General features: G+C 42.6%; 1 protein-coding gene across 5 annotated transcripts in view; it reads left to right on the top strand.

Moving 5' to 3' along the window:
* The window catches only part of SLC22A23 (solute carrier family 22 member 23), a 181,989-nt gene that overhangs the window by 33,250 nt on the left and 133,729 nt on the right, over positions 1-15,010 (top strand). For 3 of the 5 annotated variants that reach the window (XM_079146377.1, XM_079146381.1, XM_079146379.1), the window contains 2 exons: positions 6,415-6,518; positions 12,194-12,348. In XM_079146377.1, the coding sequence (XP_079002503.1) occupies positions 6,415-6,518; positions 12,194-12,348 (259 nt within the window). The remainder of the gene's footprint in view (positions 1-6,414; positions 6,519-12,193; positions 12,349-15,010) is intronic. The other 2 variants (XM_079146378.1, XM_079146380.1) reach the window with 1 other exon arrangement.

Below are 15,010 nucleotides of genomic sequence, written 5' to 3'. Positions count from 1 at the left end.
GCTATTTTAGGGGGAAGAAAAGCGCTAACTTCACATTTCTCTAAATTCTAGCAACCCAGTCAAGAATTTTGTTTCATTTAAGTCTTTGAAATTTTAAGCAGTATTATTCTCTTTGTGGTATTGAACTGAAATATTTCCTTTTATCTCAACTGACTGTGCTCAGAGCGAGAACAGAACGCTCGCTCAGTGATTGGGAAAACCCTGGTGGCTTGCTAATGGAACAGGCTCAAGTGGGGATCTCCACTTCAAAAGATGAAACTTTGGGGAAATTTTTCATTCAGTTCCCTAAAAAACACTTTTTTCATTAGTTAATGAGCATTAACATAAACAAACTTCAGCCTGTGGAGATACGGTTTATTCTAAGCCACTTTCTTTCCTTCTTTTTTAAAAATTTAAAATTTATTTATTTATTTATTTATTTTGGGACAGTGTCCAACTGTGTTGCCCAAGCTGGTCTCAAACTCTGGACTCAAGCAATCTTGCCTTAGCTTCCTGAATAGCTGGGACTACAGGTGTACACCACTAGCCTGGCTCTATTTATTTATTTATATGTTTGTTTTTATTTTTATGTGAGGCATGGGATGGAGCTCAGAACCTTGCACATGCTAGGCAAGTGCTTTACAACTGAGATATACCCTCAGCCCTATTTTAAAAACATTTTGACACCCAAGCCATTTCAAAACAATCTTCCTCTTGGCCTGATATTTTATTTTATTTTATTATTTTATTTTATTTTATTTTATTTTATTTTAGAGTGCATAAAAGTACATATTCCTGAAAGATTTTGCCTTTGTTGGTTTGTTTTTAATAATACTTCATTTTATGCTCCCCACCACTTTGGGATTCACAGATTAATTATAGAATGTTTTTAAAAGTATCAAGTGAAAAATAAAACTCAGTCTTAATTCCACTGTCAGTTTTGATATTTGGGATGTCCTCTGATTTTCCCTGCGTACACAAACCTCTCATATTCATTGCTTTTCATTCTGAGGCATTATCATAGTACTATCTCACGAGGATTTTTTTCTGTTGTTAGTTTTCAAAAACAAAGTTTTTAATGGTTTTATAGCATCACCAGGCATTCACTCAGGTTCTTAGGTTTTTGCTCTTGTGAGTTAAAATCAGTGAACATTATGGCACAGGGACACCCATGGGCATCTCTGATCATTTGCTTGGGAAAATGTTCCAAGAAAAGGAATTGCTGGGATAAAGGGCAGACATTATTAAAGACATGTGCTGCCTGTTGCCAAATTGCCTTCCAGAAGAGCAATGCCTGTTCACCCTCCTCCTGTAATTTGGCACCTCCTTGTCTCTCCTGTATCTTGAGAAAAATTTTTAAAAATTGTTTGATAGCCAGAATATTATGATTTGATTTTCATTAGCAGAATCTAACATTTCCTGGGTGTTCTTTAAACCATTTTTTTTTTTTTTTGCTTTATATTTTGTCCATTGTCTGTGTGCTTAACCTGTTTCTAGTTGGAGTATTCATCTATATTGAAAAGAAAATCTGTTTGAGAAAGAAAACCTAAAAAATATTAATACTCATTGAATGTTTAGGGGGTTAATTATATAGATATATTTTATAAATGTAAGCATTTATAATCTTATTTATGGTATTTTTGATGCCTAGAAGTTTTAAGTAATAGTTAAAATTAATTGTGAAGTAGTAACAGTTCAACTGTTATAGAATCTACCAGTCATCTTTAGGTCATTTTTTTTACAGATTCCATCTCCAAAGTCAGATAAGTAATCTATTTTCCTCCAATTATTTTATGGTTCTTGTTTTACATTTTAGTATAGAATTAATTACTACTGAGAATTGTTTTTACCTCCCTTTTATTTTTTATCTTTAGAAATTTTATTGGTTTCCTTGAAGAATGTTTCTCTACTGGAGTTACTCAATTATGCCTTTAAAATAACAAGTTTTATTTCTTATGTTCTATCCTTAAACTACATAGATACAAAAATAGTCTACCAGAATTTCTATTACCTTTTTTTTTTTTTTTATAATAGAGCATGTAGCAACCACGCGCAGTGTGTGAAACACAGACACACATTTTAGAGTCATTGTCTCCCATTCAGTCCTGGCTCAGAGCTTCCTGGGACATCACCATAGAGTGTTCCCGATGGGAGAATAGTGGCAGAGAAATAAAGCTAAGATGATGAAATGGGGCTATGACGTGACTGCTTTTATGATCTTGTTAAACCTGCAGATGAAGTGTTAACATGCTTCATTAAATGGTTGCTTTCATTGTTCTCAAGGGAATGAATTTGACGGAAGCTGAAGTTAATGCAGGGAGACTCTTGCATTGTTCAGGAGTGTGAGGATGGCGACCTGGCTCACATCTTGCCTGCAAATGCCATCCCAAGGAAATTTACTCAGGGAACGGGGTTCAATTTGCAAATAACAGAAACCACTCTGAGTATTTCAGGAGCTAGGGACTGAATTCAGTGCTCACCGCGTTGCTGGAGCAGCTGCAAGCCGGGGCTCTGGAAGGATTCCCAGCACAATGACCTAGAACTAGCCTGCCTGGAATCTCACTTAAGAGCCTGGGAATCAGGGAGTCACTGCCCCAACCACTGACTCCAAGATCACGCTTCCTTAGCCACCACTAGAATTATCGGCTCTAAGACCACCCCAAACCCTGCCAGATCTGACCAGTTAAATGGATGTCCCACTTACCACTCTTGACTCTTCCTAATTCAAGGCAGTTCAAAAATTAGAAGTAGGTTGAACACTGAGACTTGTTCTGCGGTGTGCACCTGATCAGCAGACCCTAAATCTTATCCAAAACCTTCACTGTAAGAAAGTCTGAAGGTTCTATTTTAATACTGTGGCCCTCACTACAGGAACACACACCTGAAGGAGGGGGGACCCTCAGGTGAGGAGGGAATGCCTGCCATACCCCTAAAAGTTAGGTTATTCCATGGCAAGGATGTTGATATGTTTGGGGTGTATTTGAAAGGTAGAATCTGCTAAAATTGCTGGTTAATTTGATGGGGAGAAAAAAGAGTGGTGAGCAGAGTCACACTGGAGATAAAAACCCATTACATTAAGTTCTGGTCTTGAACTTTTAAAAGCATTACTCCCTTCAGATTTTTTTTTTTTTTTTTAATGTTCAAACTTCACAGAGCCTTGTCTTCCTGAATGACCGATTGCCACATCTTATCTATAGCAACCTGAACAAATTTGAGAGCCAGGTGATCTCAAAGTTTCCTCATACTTCTGAAATTCTTTAGGATTCTTTAAGAGATAACACTCTGTTAGAACATATTTTATTTTCCTGGTACATTTTTGTCAATATCAGAAGTAGAAGTTAAACAAGGGAGGCAGCTCAGTGGAGTCCTCCAGCCTCGCCCCACCCAGCCCAATGGAATGTCCCTCCAGGGTGAGCCTCCAGGATTATAAGGGTGTTGTTTTTAGGCGGATCCCCAGACTTGAGTGACCCTTATCTTGGTGAGCCTGCTGGGACCTCCCAGTCCCTCTGCTTATTGATTCAGATATGCTTTCCATTCCTGTGTCTAATTGAGGAGGGTTTAAGGCACCAGGTGGCTGGTAGCTGCCTTGTACTGGATTCCCAGGCCACCTCCAAGAGGGGTGGGTACCCACAAGCTGAGATTGGTGATGCCAGTCAACACTTTTACCCAGGCTTCCTTTCCTTACTGGCCTTATGAGCCAGGCTTCCTGTACTGTTTTACTTTTCCACTCCAGCATTGTTAATTGATTGGGGTCGTGTTGAGTTGATCACTGAGCAACTTATTAGGTAGCAACTAAATTGGGTTATGGCTGCCCAAGGCCAAGAGTAGTAATTGGTCAGGTGACTGAACTGGCAACAGCTTTGGCCATTTTCTCCATTCCCCTGAATGCTTTTATTGAAATCTCTTGTCTCCCAGCCATTTAATATAAGCAGAACGTACTCCTTTGCATTGCTTAACCTCAAATAAATTCATCAATGGGAAGTCTTGGTGGAGACAAGGAAGCGTTTAAAAGCAGAGGGAATGATAGAGACAGCAGCTGGTGCGTCCCTCACCGGCAGCAGCTTGAGGTCAGGGCTTGCTCCTCTCTTGCCAAGAATGTGCCCATCTGAGTTCCTACAGGTACGAGGTGACTGAGAGATGAGCTGTTACAGGTGTGTAAGCGTCTCTCCTCACAGAACTTGTAAACTAAGCTATGGAAACAATGCACACACAGTGTTCACGATAATGCTATAACTCACATTTTAAGGTAAACCCTTCCTTCCTGACGTTAGAAGTAGGTTGCATGTCAAAAACGTATTTATTATTAAAAACACATTTTCTCCTAGAAACAGCATATCCATGAATGTTGGTTTTCCAGGTTTGCCTCCAAGAGCCCATTTAAGACATCTTCGAGCTTTATATTCCTGCTCTTGCAGTCCAGAGGAAAAGCCAGTAATCGTGTGTGTGTTTCATGCAGGGTAAAACACCCCCTGCTCTTGGGAGTTGACTGTTTGAACCAAGCCCTGGAGAGCAAAGTTCATGGGCTGTCTTAGGGCAGGAAAAAGGCAGAGCAGAACTCCTGGAGGTTTTCAGGGTCAGGACAGAGTCAGCCTGGGTGCTTGGGATCACCTGATGGATCTTAGACCACAAGGCTGTGTTTAACTCCAGAGGTTGTCCTTCAATGCATCTAAGATGAGGCCCAAGAATTTGCACTTCTTGTTAGTTCCCAGGTGATGCAGATGCTTTTGGTCCTTGTGTTTCTGGAACACATTTAGAGAACTACTGGAGTCCTCCTAGAAGGAAGTTAGCCCTCTAGGGCACTGTTGTATCTCAATTCTGAACGGGATTCTGCACAACTAGCCATGCTGTCCTTCCCATACACTTGAACAAACATTGACAACAGCTGTTCCAACTGTCCTTTGCTGGCCAGTCCCTCCTGCAGTCTGGCCCTGCACTCCCGCATTCCTTTATTCCCTTTCTTCCCCCAATATCTATAATCCCCCCCCCCCCCCCCGCAATGCAGATCACCTGGAACCAGAGGGATGAGCAAGGTCTCTGGTGATTGGAGCCTGTGTTGGGGGCATCATCCATCTCCCAAGGAATCCCAGGCAGAAGTGGGACCCACGTGACAGGCAGTGCCTTCCTGCTCTCTAAGCCAGGTGCCTTCTTCTGCAACTGCTAGTGCTGATCTGAGCTTTTCCCAAGTCCCTCTGAAGCTGAGAAACACAGCAGTAGATGTCAGGGCCTTCTCCAGACTTTCCAGAAGTTGGAAAACAGGGGCAGGACCTGGGTTTGCAAGACTCCTCTGCATTACACTCAGCGTCTCAAGGTGGTGGTGGTGGTGGTGGTGCTGGGGAGACTTTTAAGAAGATAGAGCTGAGATCTGGCCCAACCCAACACCTTGCACTGCCATTTTCCTCGCCCATCCTGTCTCTACTTCCAGAATACCTCTTGTTCTGGCAAATTCCACACCCTCTGGTGCATGTCCCCAGCTGAGTTTGCTGCCTCCACGGATTTGGAGTAGAGAGCCCCGAAGTGGAAACTTGGCCACTTCTTTGCCCCAATAGCAGGGCATCATACAACTGAGGGTGGGCAGCAGCAGGGTGGGGCACTGCAGTCTTCAGGGTGCTAGGTCCTGTCTGTCTGTCCTCTGACCCCAAAGGTACGTTGTGTGTACACTCATGTGGTGTGTCCACACTTGAACACATGTCACGTGGAAGGAAGAAACGGGTTTCTCTCTTAATTCTGCAAATGGAAAGGAGAAAAATTAGAGGATTATTTTTATTTTTCACATTAAATAATAAAAATTGTAAACAATAGACTAAATATCATACTTATTGATTGACTTTCTGGCCTAGCTTTATAGTGCAATATAGGAAAACACAAAGAACGTTTGCGAGGAAAAAATGAGCATGTTTAAAGTTCATATTTCGACATTCACCATTATCTCCCGCCTTATTTGTAAAGCTATAGTGTGGGGAGTGTTGTGGGGGTGAAAAGGCAAAAGTCACTTTTCATTTCCGTGTGTCATTATAATACCCTGTGCAGAAGATCAGTAGGTCTTCCCATCTGCTGTAGTGACTCTGCTGGGTGAGAGGGGTGATGGTCGTCAGGGGCACTGGTCATCACCAACACCCATCTCCTTAGCTGATCCCTCTCCCTTGGTTCCCTGTGGCAATTGGAACAGAAAGAAAATACATCCTCAGATTTCATGGATCACTCCATTCAGACTTTGATAACTCATTCCAGACAAAAACTTTACAATTTGTGTTGTGGGTAAATTGTACTTCTCTTCAAATTTTCAAAATAATTTGAGACTTTTTTAATGATACATGCAACAAGGCCCTGACATTGGTGCCATGGTCCTTGCCGAGTTATTGTATTGCCCTTATGATTGAGTAACACTAGGTCTGTATATGTGTCTCTCTGATTTATTTTCTATTTGCCCCTCTCTAGTGGGATCTTGTGTGTGATAATGCCTGGAAGGTCCATATCGCTAAGTTCTCCTTACTGGTTGGATTAATCTTTGGCTACCTAATAACTGGATGCATTGCTGACTGGTGAGTACCAACATGCCTTCTGCAAGAACCTTTGGGAGCCACAGCAGGTCTTTGCTGGCTAAAGAGAAATGGTCACTGTTAGCATACTGTTACTGTGTCTTTTTCTATCCTGGTGTTGCTGCCAGAGACAATGCCAAAGCTGCCACCTGGAGAATGCCAAACTAAAGGATTGGTCAGTGCACATAATGGACCATTTGGAAGTGAGAATTTAAATTCATGCAACTCTCTAGCTGCTAGAATCTAGCAAAACCAGACTGCAGCCTCATCTACTACTGACATTGGATGTTTAGTTAGGAGGAGCTTATGGCCTCAGGTATAGGACGCTATGGGCTGCACTGAGTGGGTAGATGCATACAATGCTTTAAAAAATGGAGGGGATCCAGGCACAGTGGTGTGCATCCATAGTCCCAGCTACTTAGAAAGCTAGGCAGAGGATCACTTGAGCCCAGGAGTTTCCAGGCTAGCCTGAGTAAGTCTCAAAAAACTAAAACTGAGTAAACAAATAGGGAAGGACCTAGAGACCCTTCATCCCCATGGACTGAATGGGTAAGGCAGCTCTGGTTAGCACTTCAAAACATCACACATGTTGTAGAGACAGTCCTTTACTTGACCAGAATGCCCTATGGGCTTCATGCAGAAGGAAGGCCTTAGAAGATGGTAGCATTTGGATAACGGGTGGGTACTGCAGATAGGAGGACCAGTGATGAGAGGTGAGAGTGAAAGCGTTTTATCTGGGCAAGGAGGTGAGATTGCCTAGAGCGAAGTGTGTTTTTCAGGATGAGGTTGTTGAATAGAGATCAGGAGGGGAAGATGGTAGCTGAGTTATTAACGATAATGATGATGATGATGTCATTAGCACCTAACACTGATTACTGTGTACCAGGCACAGTGCCAAACATTCCCAGACATTTAAATATTCCGTCCTCCAACACCGGTTGGGTAAGAGCTATTATTACCTGTTTCATCATTAAAAATCAAAGCACAGAAGTTTAGGTAAGTCCCCAAGTTCACTCAGCTTAAAGCTGGAGAGCCAGGACTTGACCCCAGGCCGCCCGGCCCCAGGGCCTGTGACTCTCTGCCAGTGTGCCACAGCACTTTTATCTAGGGCATTCTGTGGTCACAAGGGTACTGTAGTGCTGTGTTCAAACAGAGACAATTGCACAATGTAGGGGACTGCTCAAGGACAGGCACAGCAGAACTGTTTCCCCTTTTCCACTCTGTGTAGAGGAATCTCGGGGTCCGGGGGGTTTGCTTGTTTTTTTTTTTTTTTTTTTTGTTTTTGGTGAATCAGCACCTCTTGGGCATGATGACATAATAATGGCCAAGAATGATATGGAACAAATCGTGTATGTCTTTGTGATGCCCTCTGTACCCTGGTTAACTGAGGAAGCTGGCTCAGGCAAAAGCAAGGAGCCCAGAGCAGACAGCAGCAGAGAATTCAGAAGCCACTTTAAAGCTGTGGAAATTTCCTTCCTAAAGCTAGTGTCTATTTGTGAGTTCCTTGTGCTAACATACAATGTGATTTCCTGTATGCCCAGAATCTGCTAAATCATCATTTGTGAATGCTTCATGTGGACACATTCCTTGTAGACAGTAATAGAAAAGTCATCAGTGACCTCTGGGGAGGTATGCTGGGGGCCCCTTTCGGTTTTGTTGTTGTTGTTGTTGTTTGTTTATTTGTTTTGTTTTTGAGGACAGGCAGTAAGGTTTTCTGTGTTTTTTTTTTTGTTTTGTTTTGTTTTGTTTTAACCAAATGCATAGGTTTTCAGTATGAACTATACTGGTCTAAAAGATCCTCTTTTTCAGAAATCTTCATTGAAATAAATTAGGAATGCATAGCAGTAGAATCCAAGGTACATTCTTTCTGAAAAATGCAGACTTAATGCCAATGTTAGTGTCCTTATTCAATGAATGATTTAATAGGAAAGTAAATATGGGCTTTTATTAAATGAGTCAGTCTGTGAAGGTGTAAGGTGCTTCAAGGCTGTTTTTGTGACATTGTATTCTTGCACATCTTGCCGAATGGCCTCCCTGATCACACACCAGACTTGGACAAAAGACGAAGGAGCTTGGGTCTTCCTCTGTAACCAAAAGTCTGATGTTGTAGTGACTTCTCTACCATCATTTTCTTAGGTTGAGGTTGGGTTGACAAGCAGGTATTCTCTGGGGATTCAGGGGCAACTGCTTTGGGTGGGCCTTTTGAACATGAGACTCTCTTTCAGTTTGGAAGTTTGGTGTTTTCCAACAGTACCCACACACTCTTTTTCTTTTTTTTTTTTTTTTTTTTTTTTTTTTTTTTTTTTTTGGCATTTTACTCCTGCTTGAGCCTTGCTTAAAGGGAAATAAACCCTGTTAAGGGAACTCCAGACCTCACTGTTGGGGGCCCAGTTTCATGACTGCAGGGGAAGTGGATCAAGTCAGAGGGCAAGCCTTCTGAGATGCAGTCAGCACACTGGAACATTTACACAGTATACTACTTTCTTTAAAAAGTCATGCTTTTGGCCTGAGTTTTGTCTGGGAGTGTGCGTTAGGAATGGTTAGGTGGCACGTTGGTGCAGATGCAGAGGAGATGCAGGCCAGGGGCTGTGCCACCTCCCTTCCCTTGTTTTCTATGTCACAGGCTGTCCTGCGTGTGTAATTACAGTTCATGGGCTGTACCCCTTGCCCTTGGGCTCTTGGTGGCCAGTGGGGAATACAGGCTGCACAGCCCCATGGGAGAGGAACATGAGGTCAGGCCCTGGTCTCTGCAGAGCTGGAAGGACTGCTGCCTTCTGTCAGGGCCCCCCATATAGCACCTCTCTGCCACCCATGGCTGTCTGTCCCCCAAGCTCCCTCCTGCTAAAAGCTGCAAGGGTGGGCACTGTCCCTCTTGGTTTCTCTCCCAGCTTACTTGCTCTTTTATAAATAATCCCTTTATTAAAATCTCCTCCTGTTACATGGATGTCTGTTTCCTATTGAGACCCTATATGGTCCCCTATGACAGCTGTTACAAATCACTGCATTCTTGGTGGCTTCGACTACACAAAGTAATCATCTTACAGTTCTGTAGTCCACAAGTCCAACAAGGGTGTGCAAGGCAGTGCTCCTCCCTAGAAGCTCAGGGACGAGTATTTTCCTGCTTTTTCTGGCTTTCTAGGAGCTACTTGCATTCTGTAGCTTCTGCCTGTTTCCTCCATCTTCAGAGCCAGAGATGGCAAGTCAAGTCGTCATGCTGCCTTCTCTCTGGTTCCCTGCAGCCGGGGAGGTCATCCCACCACACTTCAGGATCCTTAACCTTAATCACATCCAAAGTCCTTTTTGCCCTGAATGTTAAAATACTCACAGGTTTTAGGACGTGGACATCTTTCAGGGCCATTTTTCTGCCAGCCACAGATCCTAAGTGAAAAAGGCCTCTGCATTACAGACTGAGGAATGTGATTTTATCAGTCATCTCCTAGGGATTTCTGCCCTAGGGAGCCAGCTCCTGCTAGAACTCCAAGGCTTCTAGCTAGCATGTATTGAACACCCACTGAGTCTCTTGCATGTTTCCATACCCCACAGCAACCCTGTTAGGTAGGCATTTTACTGCCTCTTGTGAAAGGGAACCCGAGGCTCAGTGGACACGCTTGGACTTTTCCAAGGTCAGATAGTTCAAAAGTGGTATGAGCCTGGAATCAAAATCAGGGCACTTTGATTTCAAAGACCTTATAGGCCCCATAATCCCTAATGATAAATTTTACTTACTGATTTTAGCAGTCATTTAGGAGGGATGGACTTAGAATGGTTTCTGTAAGATTAAAAAAAATCAATCATCTTTTCAAAAACGTGTCAGAACCTGGCAAACCATGTCTGGTGGGTGTTAGCAATGTAGCCTGCAGGAGGGATGAGAGCGGAAACATTGAACTGGATTCTTCATGCCAGGTATTCTGTTTATGTCCATCAGTTCCCTTCACAAATGATCTCAATAACTACAAAAGGATGCTTAGTCCCATTTTACAGATGAGATAGATAAAGAGAAATAAAAATAGGTATTAGATTTTTATCTTTCTTCATTTTAGGAAAACAAGCCATATTTCAAATTTAATTCTGTTCATGAATGGAATATGAATAGAATCATCTGGTAAACCCTTTCCTGGTCAGAGCTTCGCAACCACAGCCCTGGTCAAGGGAAATAAGATCTAATATCTCTAGACAAGATCACTGATGTACATCAGCATCGAGCTTATGGTCTTAACTTCATTGAACAAAACCCAAGTGATGGATGGGGATGGTTAGAACCTTAGAAAGTTCTAAAGGACAGACATGCTTTCCTGTTGCTTCTGCTCCCACTTGTTCTAAAGATTATCTCCATCTCCTTTTTAGGGCCAGGCCATTCCTGACTGGGTGTCTTTTTTTATTTTTTTTAAAGAGCTTTCTTGAGAGAGAATTTAAATACCATAAAACTCACCCATTGAAAGAACACAAGTAAACGAGTTTTTGCGTGTTTACAGAGTTATGCTCTGAGTTCAAAACATCTTCACTTCCCTTCCAAGGATGGTGGAAATGTGATCATAAAAAAAAAAAAAAAAATCCACTCTCCATTCTCATCCCCATCCCTGGGTAGCCACCAATCTACATGTTTCTCTACATGTGACTTTTTCAAGTGTTTCATTTGTACATAGAAGCCTTGCCATAAATAGGTCCAGGATAGTTGTTCAGCTAAGCTGCATGGTGTTTAGGGTACTGGACCTGAATTTGTTTGCCCTTTTCTTATCCTGGCAGATAGCATCCACTCTGCCCCAGCCTCTCCATGAACTCTCCTTCTGATTCAAGTTGGTTGTGTTACATATTAATTTGTTTGGCTTAGTTGTTACTGCAGTTTATTTCCGATGAGTTAACGAAGATGGAAGATTATCATGGGGGCATGGGGAACTAGTGAGTTCCTTCCCCATCCCATGGACCACCCCCATCCTCCCTCTCATCCCCACCCCAAAGCACATCACCCCCTAGTGGTCACTAATCCTGCACTGACCAGCTCCATGATCCATGAATTTAGTGTAACTGCTGCCCTTCCAGGGGGCATCTGGCTGAGCTCACTCTCAGGACCACACTGGTTATTTAAGTCCAAGCCATCTTGACTTAGTGTGTGTTCTCTTGAGACTTACTTCTTGTCATGGAGTGTAGCTGAAACAAATTGGCAGCTGGCCTGGCCCTGGCTCTGCAGGCTGTGTGTAGGATCAGGTACCTGGCTTAGTTTGCAACCTGGAAAAGAGAACTCAAGCCTTTACTCCATACCCATGTTGACTTACTGTCCAGTTCCAAAGGTCAGAGATTTCTCAAGACATTTAATGCTGGGTGTGTCAAAGTTTATGTTTAGGGAGTTGTTATTGATTTTTGTTCCTCCTGCTTTGAATCATCCCTGTTTATACTCAGAAGTAGACTCAGCAACAGGAATTGGGTTCATGTCTCAATTCTCTTTCCCAGTAGCTATTTGATCTGTGCTTCCTTAGCCCAGAATAAGGGGGTTGGGCTAAATGTCCCCAGGAGTCCTTTCTGCCCCTAGTAGTCATGATGTAGTGAAGTGGGTCTAGACAGTATGGATACTTTCAGTCCAGTACTCATTCAATGTATATTGAGCGCCTTGCCTGCTGGATGCTGGGTTTGAGCAGTCTTGTCATCCTATTTAACGGTGATTCCTCTCCCTTCTCCCAATACAGGGTGGGCCGGCGGCCTGTGCTGCTGTTCTCCATCATCTTCATTCTGATCTTTGGACTGACTGTGGCACTGTCAGTGAATGTGACAATGTTCAGCACACTCAGGTTCTTCGAAGGATTTTGCCTGGCTGGAATAATTCTCACCTTGTATGCGCTACGTAAGTAGAAACCTTTGTGATGACTGTTAACGACAGTTAACAGAGGTACCATTGCCTGTGAGGCTCTGGGAGCGATACCATGCATGCAGGTTGTTTGCAATGGCAATCTTTTGGAAGTACAAACTAGAGGCCTTGATGATTGTGAAAGAGTTTTTTTTTTTTAGATGACACTGTCCAGTGTCCACTTAATCCTTACCTCCAGCTTGGGCTCAGTGCCCATTACAGGACACGGCAGGTTGCACAATGGCTTGGAGAAGCAGGGATCAGCCCATAGCTGTTATGGGGTGACTTTCGCTTCCCTCTGGAATTTTCCACATTGGTATTCTCTCCACTTGCAAATCCAGTACACACTTGGGTATCCCTATACTTGGTTCTGGAAGAAAATACTGAATTCCTGTTACTATAGGGTTTGGACTTAGCCTTTGCATTGACTCTTAAAGTTTTTGTCTTTGTTTTGTTCTTATTATTTTTCCCTCTAAGGCCATGCAGAGTGCAAATTTTCTACATTTGCCTGTGCCCAGAGGTAATCTTAAGTGGTCTGGAATTGATCTCTTAAGTGTTGGTAACTAGAAAAATAAATGGGAAGATTTGGTAGCATTTGCTTTTTTAAAAAAGGATTAAGAAGGTTTTATTTCATTAATCTGTCATGTTTGTTGGCTCTATTACCTCTGCTGTCAAATGTGATTATGTTTCACTTATTCATTGTTGATTTTCTAGAAGACAACCACATGCCCATAAAGAGAAGGAGTGTTTTAGGCATGATGGATATTTTACACTTTTTCAGTCACCAAGTGGAAAGATCTTTTAGGAACACTGCAGGATAGTTTATGACATGTTTTTTCTTTCTCTTTTCCTTTGACAACATGGGTAGGAGTCAGGTATAGATTTGGTAGCAGTTTCCATCATGATAAAATAAGAGTAGTTTAATTCTCTTAAATGTACCTAATAAAAGACTTCTTTAGATAACTAAATTTTTGTTCCACTAGAAATAAAATCAATACATGACCTAGATTTTTAACTACATGGAAAGAAGGGGTATAGAAAAAGGCTACAGGTATGTTTTTCTTAATCCATGATTGGTGCTTGGGCATCCTCTTCCAACATTTAACTGAATTGTAGTTTCTTAGGAATCATCTTTTCCAGTTTGTTTATGTTTAATTTGGAGCCCTCGTTGCTTGGAGAATTCTTTCCAGATGTATATGTGACAAGGTCATTGGATCTAGGTGTTTGGCAGTGTTGTGGGTGTTGGGCTCAAATGCCTCTAGACAAAGTGTCTGTGTTCTCTGTGGCCCTGGTCCCTGTCGGCCTCTGCAGTGGAACAGTTCCCAGGTCTTTTCCTGGGGAGTCTCCCAGCCCTGCTCTCAGACTATCTGATGGGGTCTTCTCTCCAGGCAGCCTTCCTTGTCAGACTCTGATTGTTGAGGGAGGGTGGCAGTCCATTCCTTCTCCGTGGACTCTCATTGAAGAGTACAGTTCTGTACTTTCAAGAAATAGAATAGCTGTGTTTGGGGACTTAGCAGACTGTATAACCCCAGCCCCACCACCCCCAGTCATCAGGGTTCAGGAAAAAATTGTTTTATAGCAAAGATGGCATATTGGTTTTATCTTGCAAGCCAAGTGCTAATGATTGCTTAAGTCTGCCAGAGAACAGGGAGAGTTCTGAGGGCACTTGAGGGCTCAGCAGAAGAGAACACCTGGATCCATTAGCCATGTCTGCCAGGGCCAGGGAAGGGCTGCACTTGGGGCTGGCCTTTGTCATCTCTAGAGACTGTCCCTGAGTTAAACCCGACCAGGCATGATTTGTACCTGAACCTCATGTGTCTCAGATTTACATACAACGCTTTACTGGCTATGACATCACTGTGCCATGGGCCCTGGGAAACCTGTTGCTGTATTTATAAATGTAAAAATGACGCTGAAGACTTTTCTTCATTAAACTGCGAACTCTAATTGTAGAAAATTCTCTTCTGCTTCAGAGCCATACAAAGAGTGTGCTTGCCCTAGGAAATTGCTTTGCTTTTATCTCCTAGACAAAGAATCATATATCCTGGACATTGGCACACTTTTTTTGTAAAGGGCCTGCAAGTAAATATTTTAGGTTTTATGGGTCATGTGGTCTTGGTTGCAGCTATTCAGTTCTGCCACTGTAGCATAAAAGTAGCTATAAAGAATATATAAATGAATAGGCGTGGCTGTGTTCCAGTAAAACTTGGTTTATGAAGCAGATGGTCAGCCAGATTTATCCAGTGGGCTAGAACTCTTCAACCACTGATGTAAGTAATTCACGTGTGAGCCTGACAATACCAGCTTTAAGTCCTGACCTCCCTTCCTGGTCTCATCTGGACCTCCATATTTTAATGTTTCCATTGTCCCATTTTTCTCTATCATTTGCGTTATTTTATTCCATGTATTCATGTGAGCAGTTTTACGTCTGTTCTGCAGTAAAACGTGGTACAGAAAATGATGGTTGTGTTTTCTTAGATGTGGGACTAACATTCAAACATGATGATAAATGCCATTGTCATAAAAATGTCCATGTATCAACCAGTGGCCCACTGTCGGAGCTAAGAAGGTATCTGGAATAGCACAATTAAAATAAGGCAAAAGGATGTGAAAGGTGACTTGGGACTCACAGAGAGAATACCAAACAATGAGAATTAGG

This window comes from Sciurus vulgaris (assembly GCF_902686455.1).
Source record: "Sciurus vulgaris genome assembly, chromosome: 7".
Taxonomy (NCBI): domain Eukaryota; kingdom Metazoa; phylum Chordata; class Mammalia; order Rodentia; family Sciuridae; genus Sciurus; species Sciurus vulgaris.
Note: the sequence above shows the minus strand (reverse complement) of the source record. Positions and strands in the feature narration are given on the sequence as shown.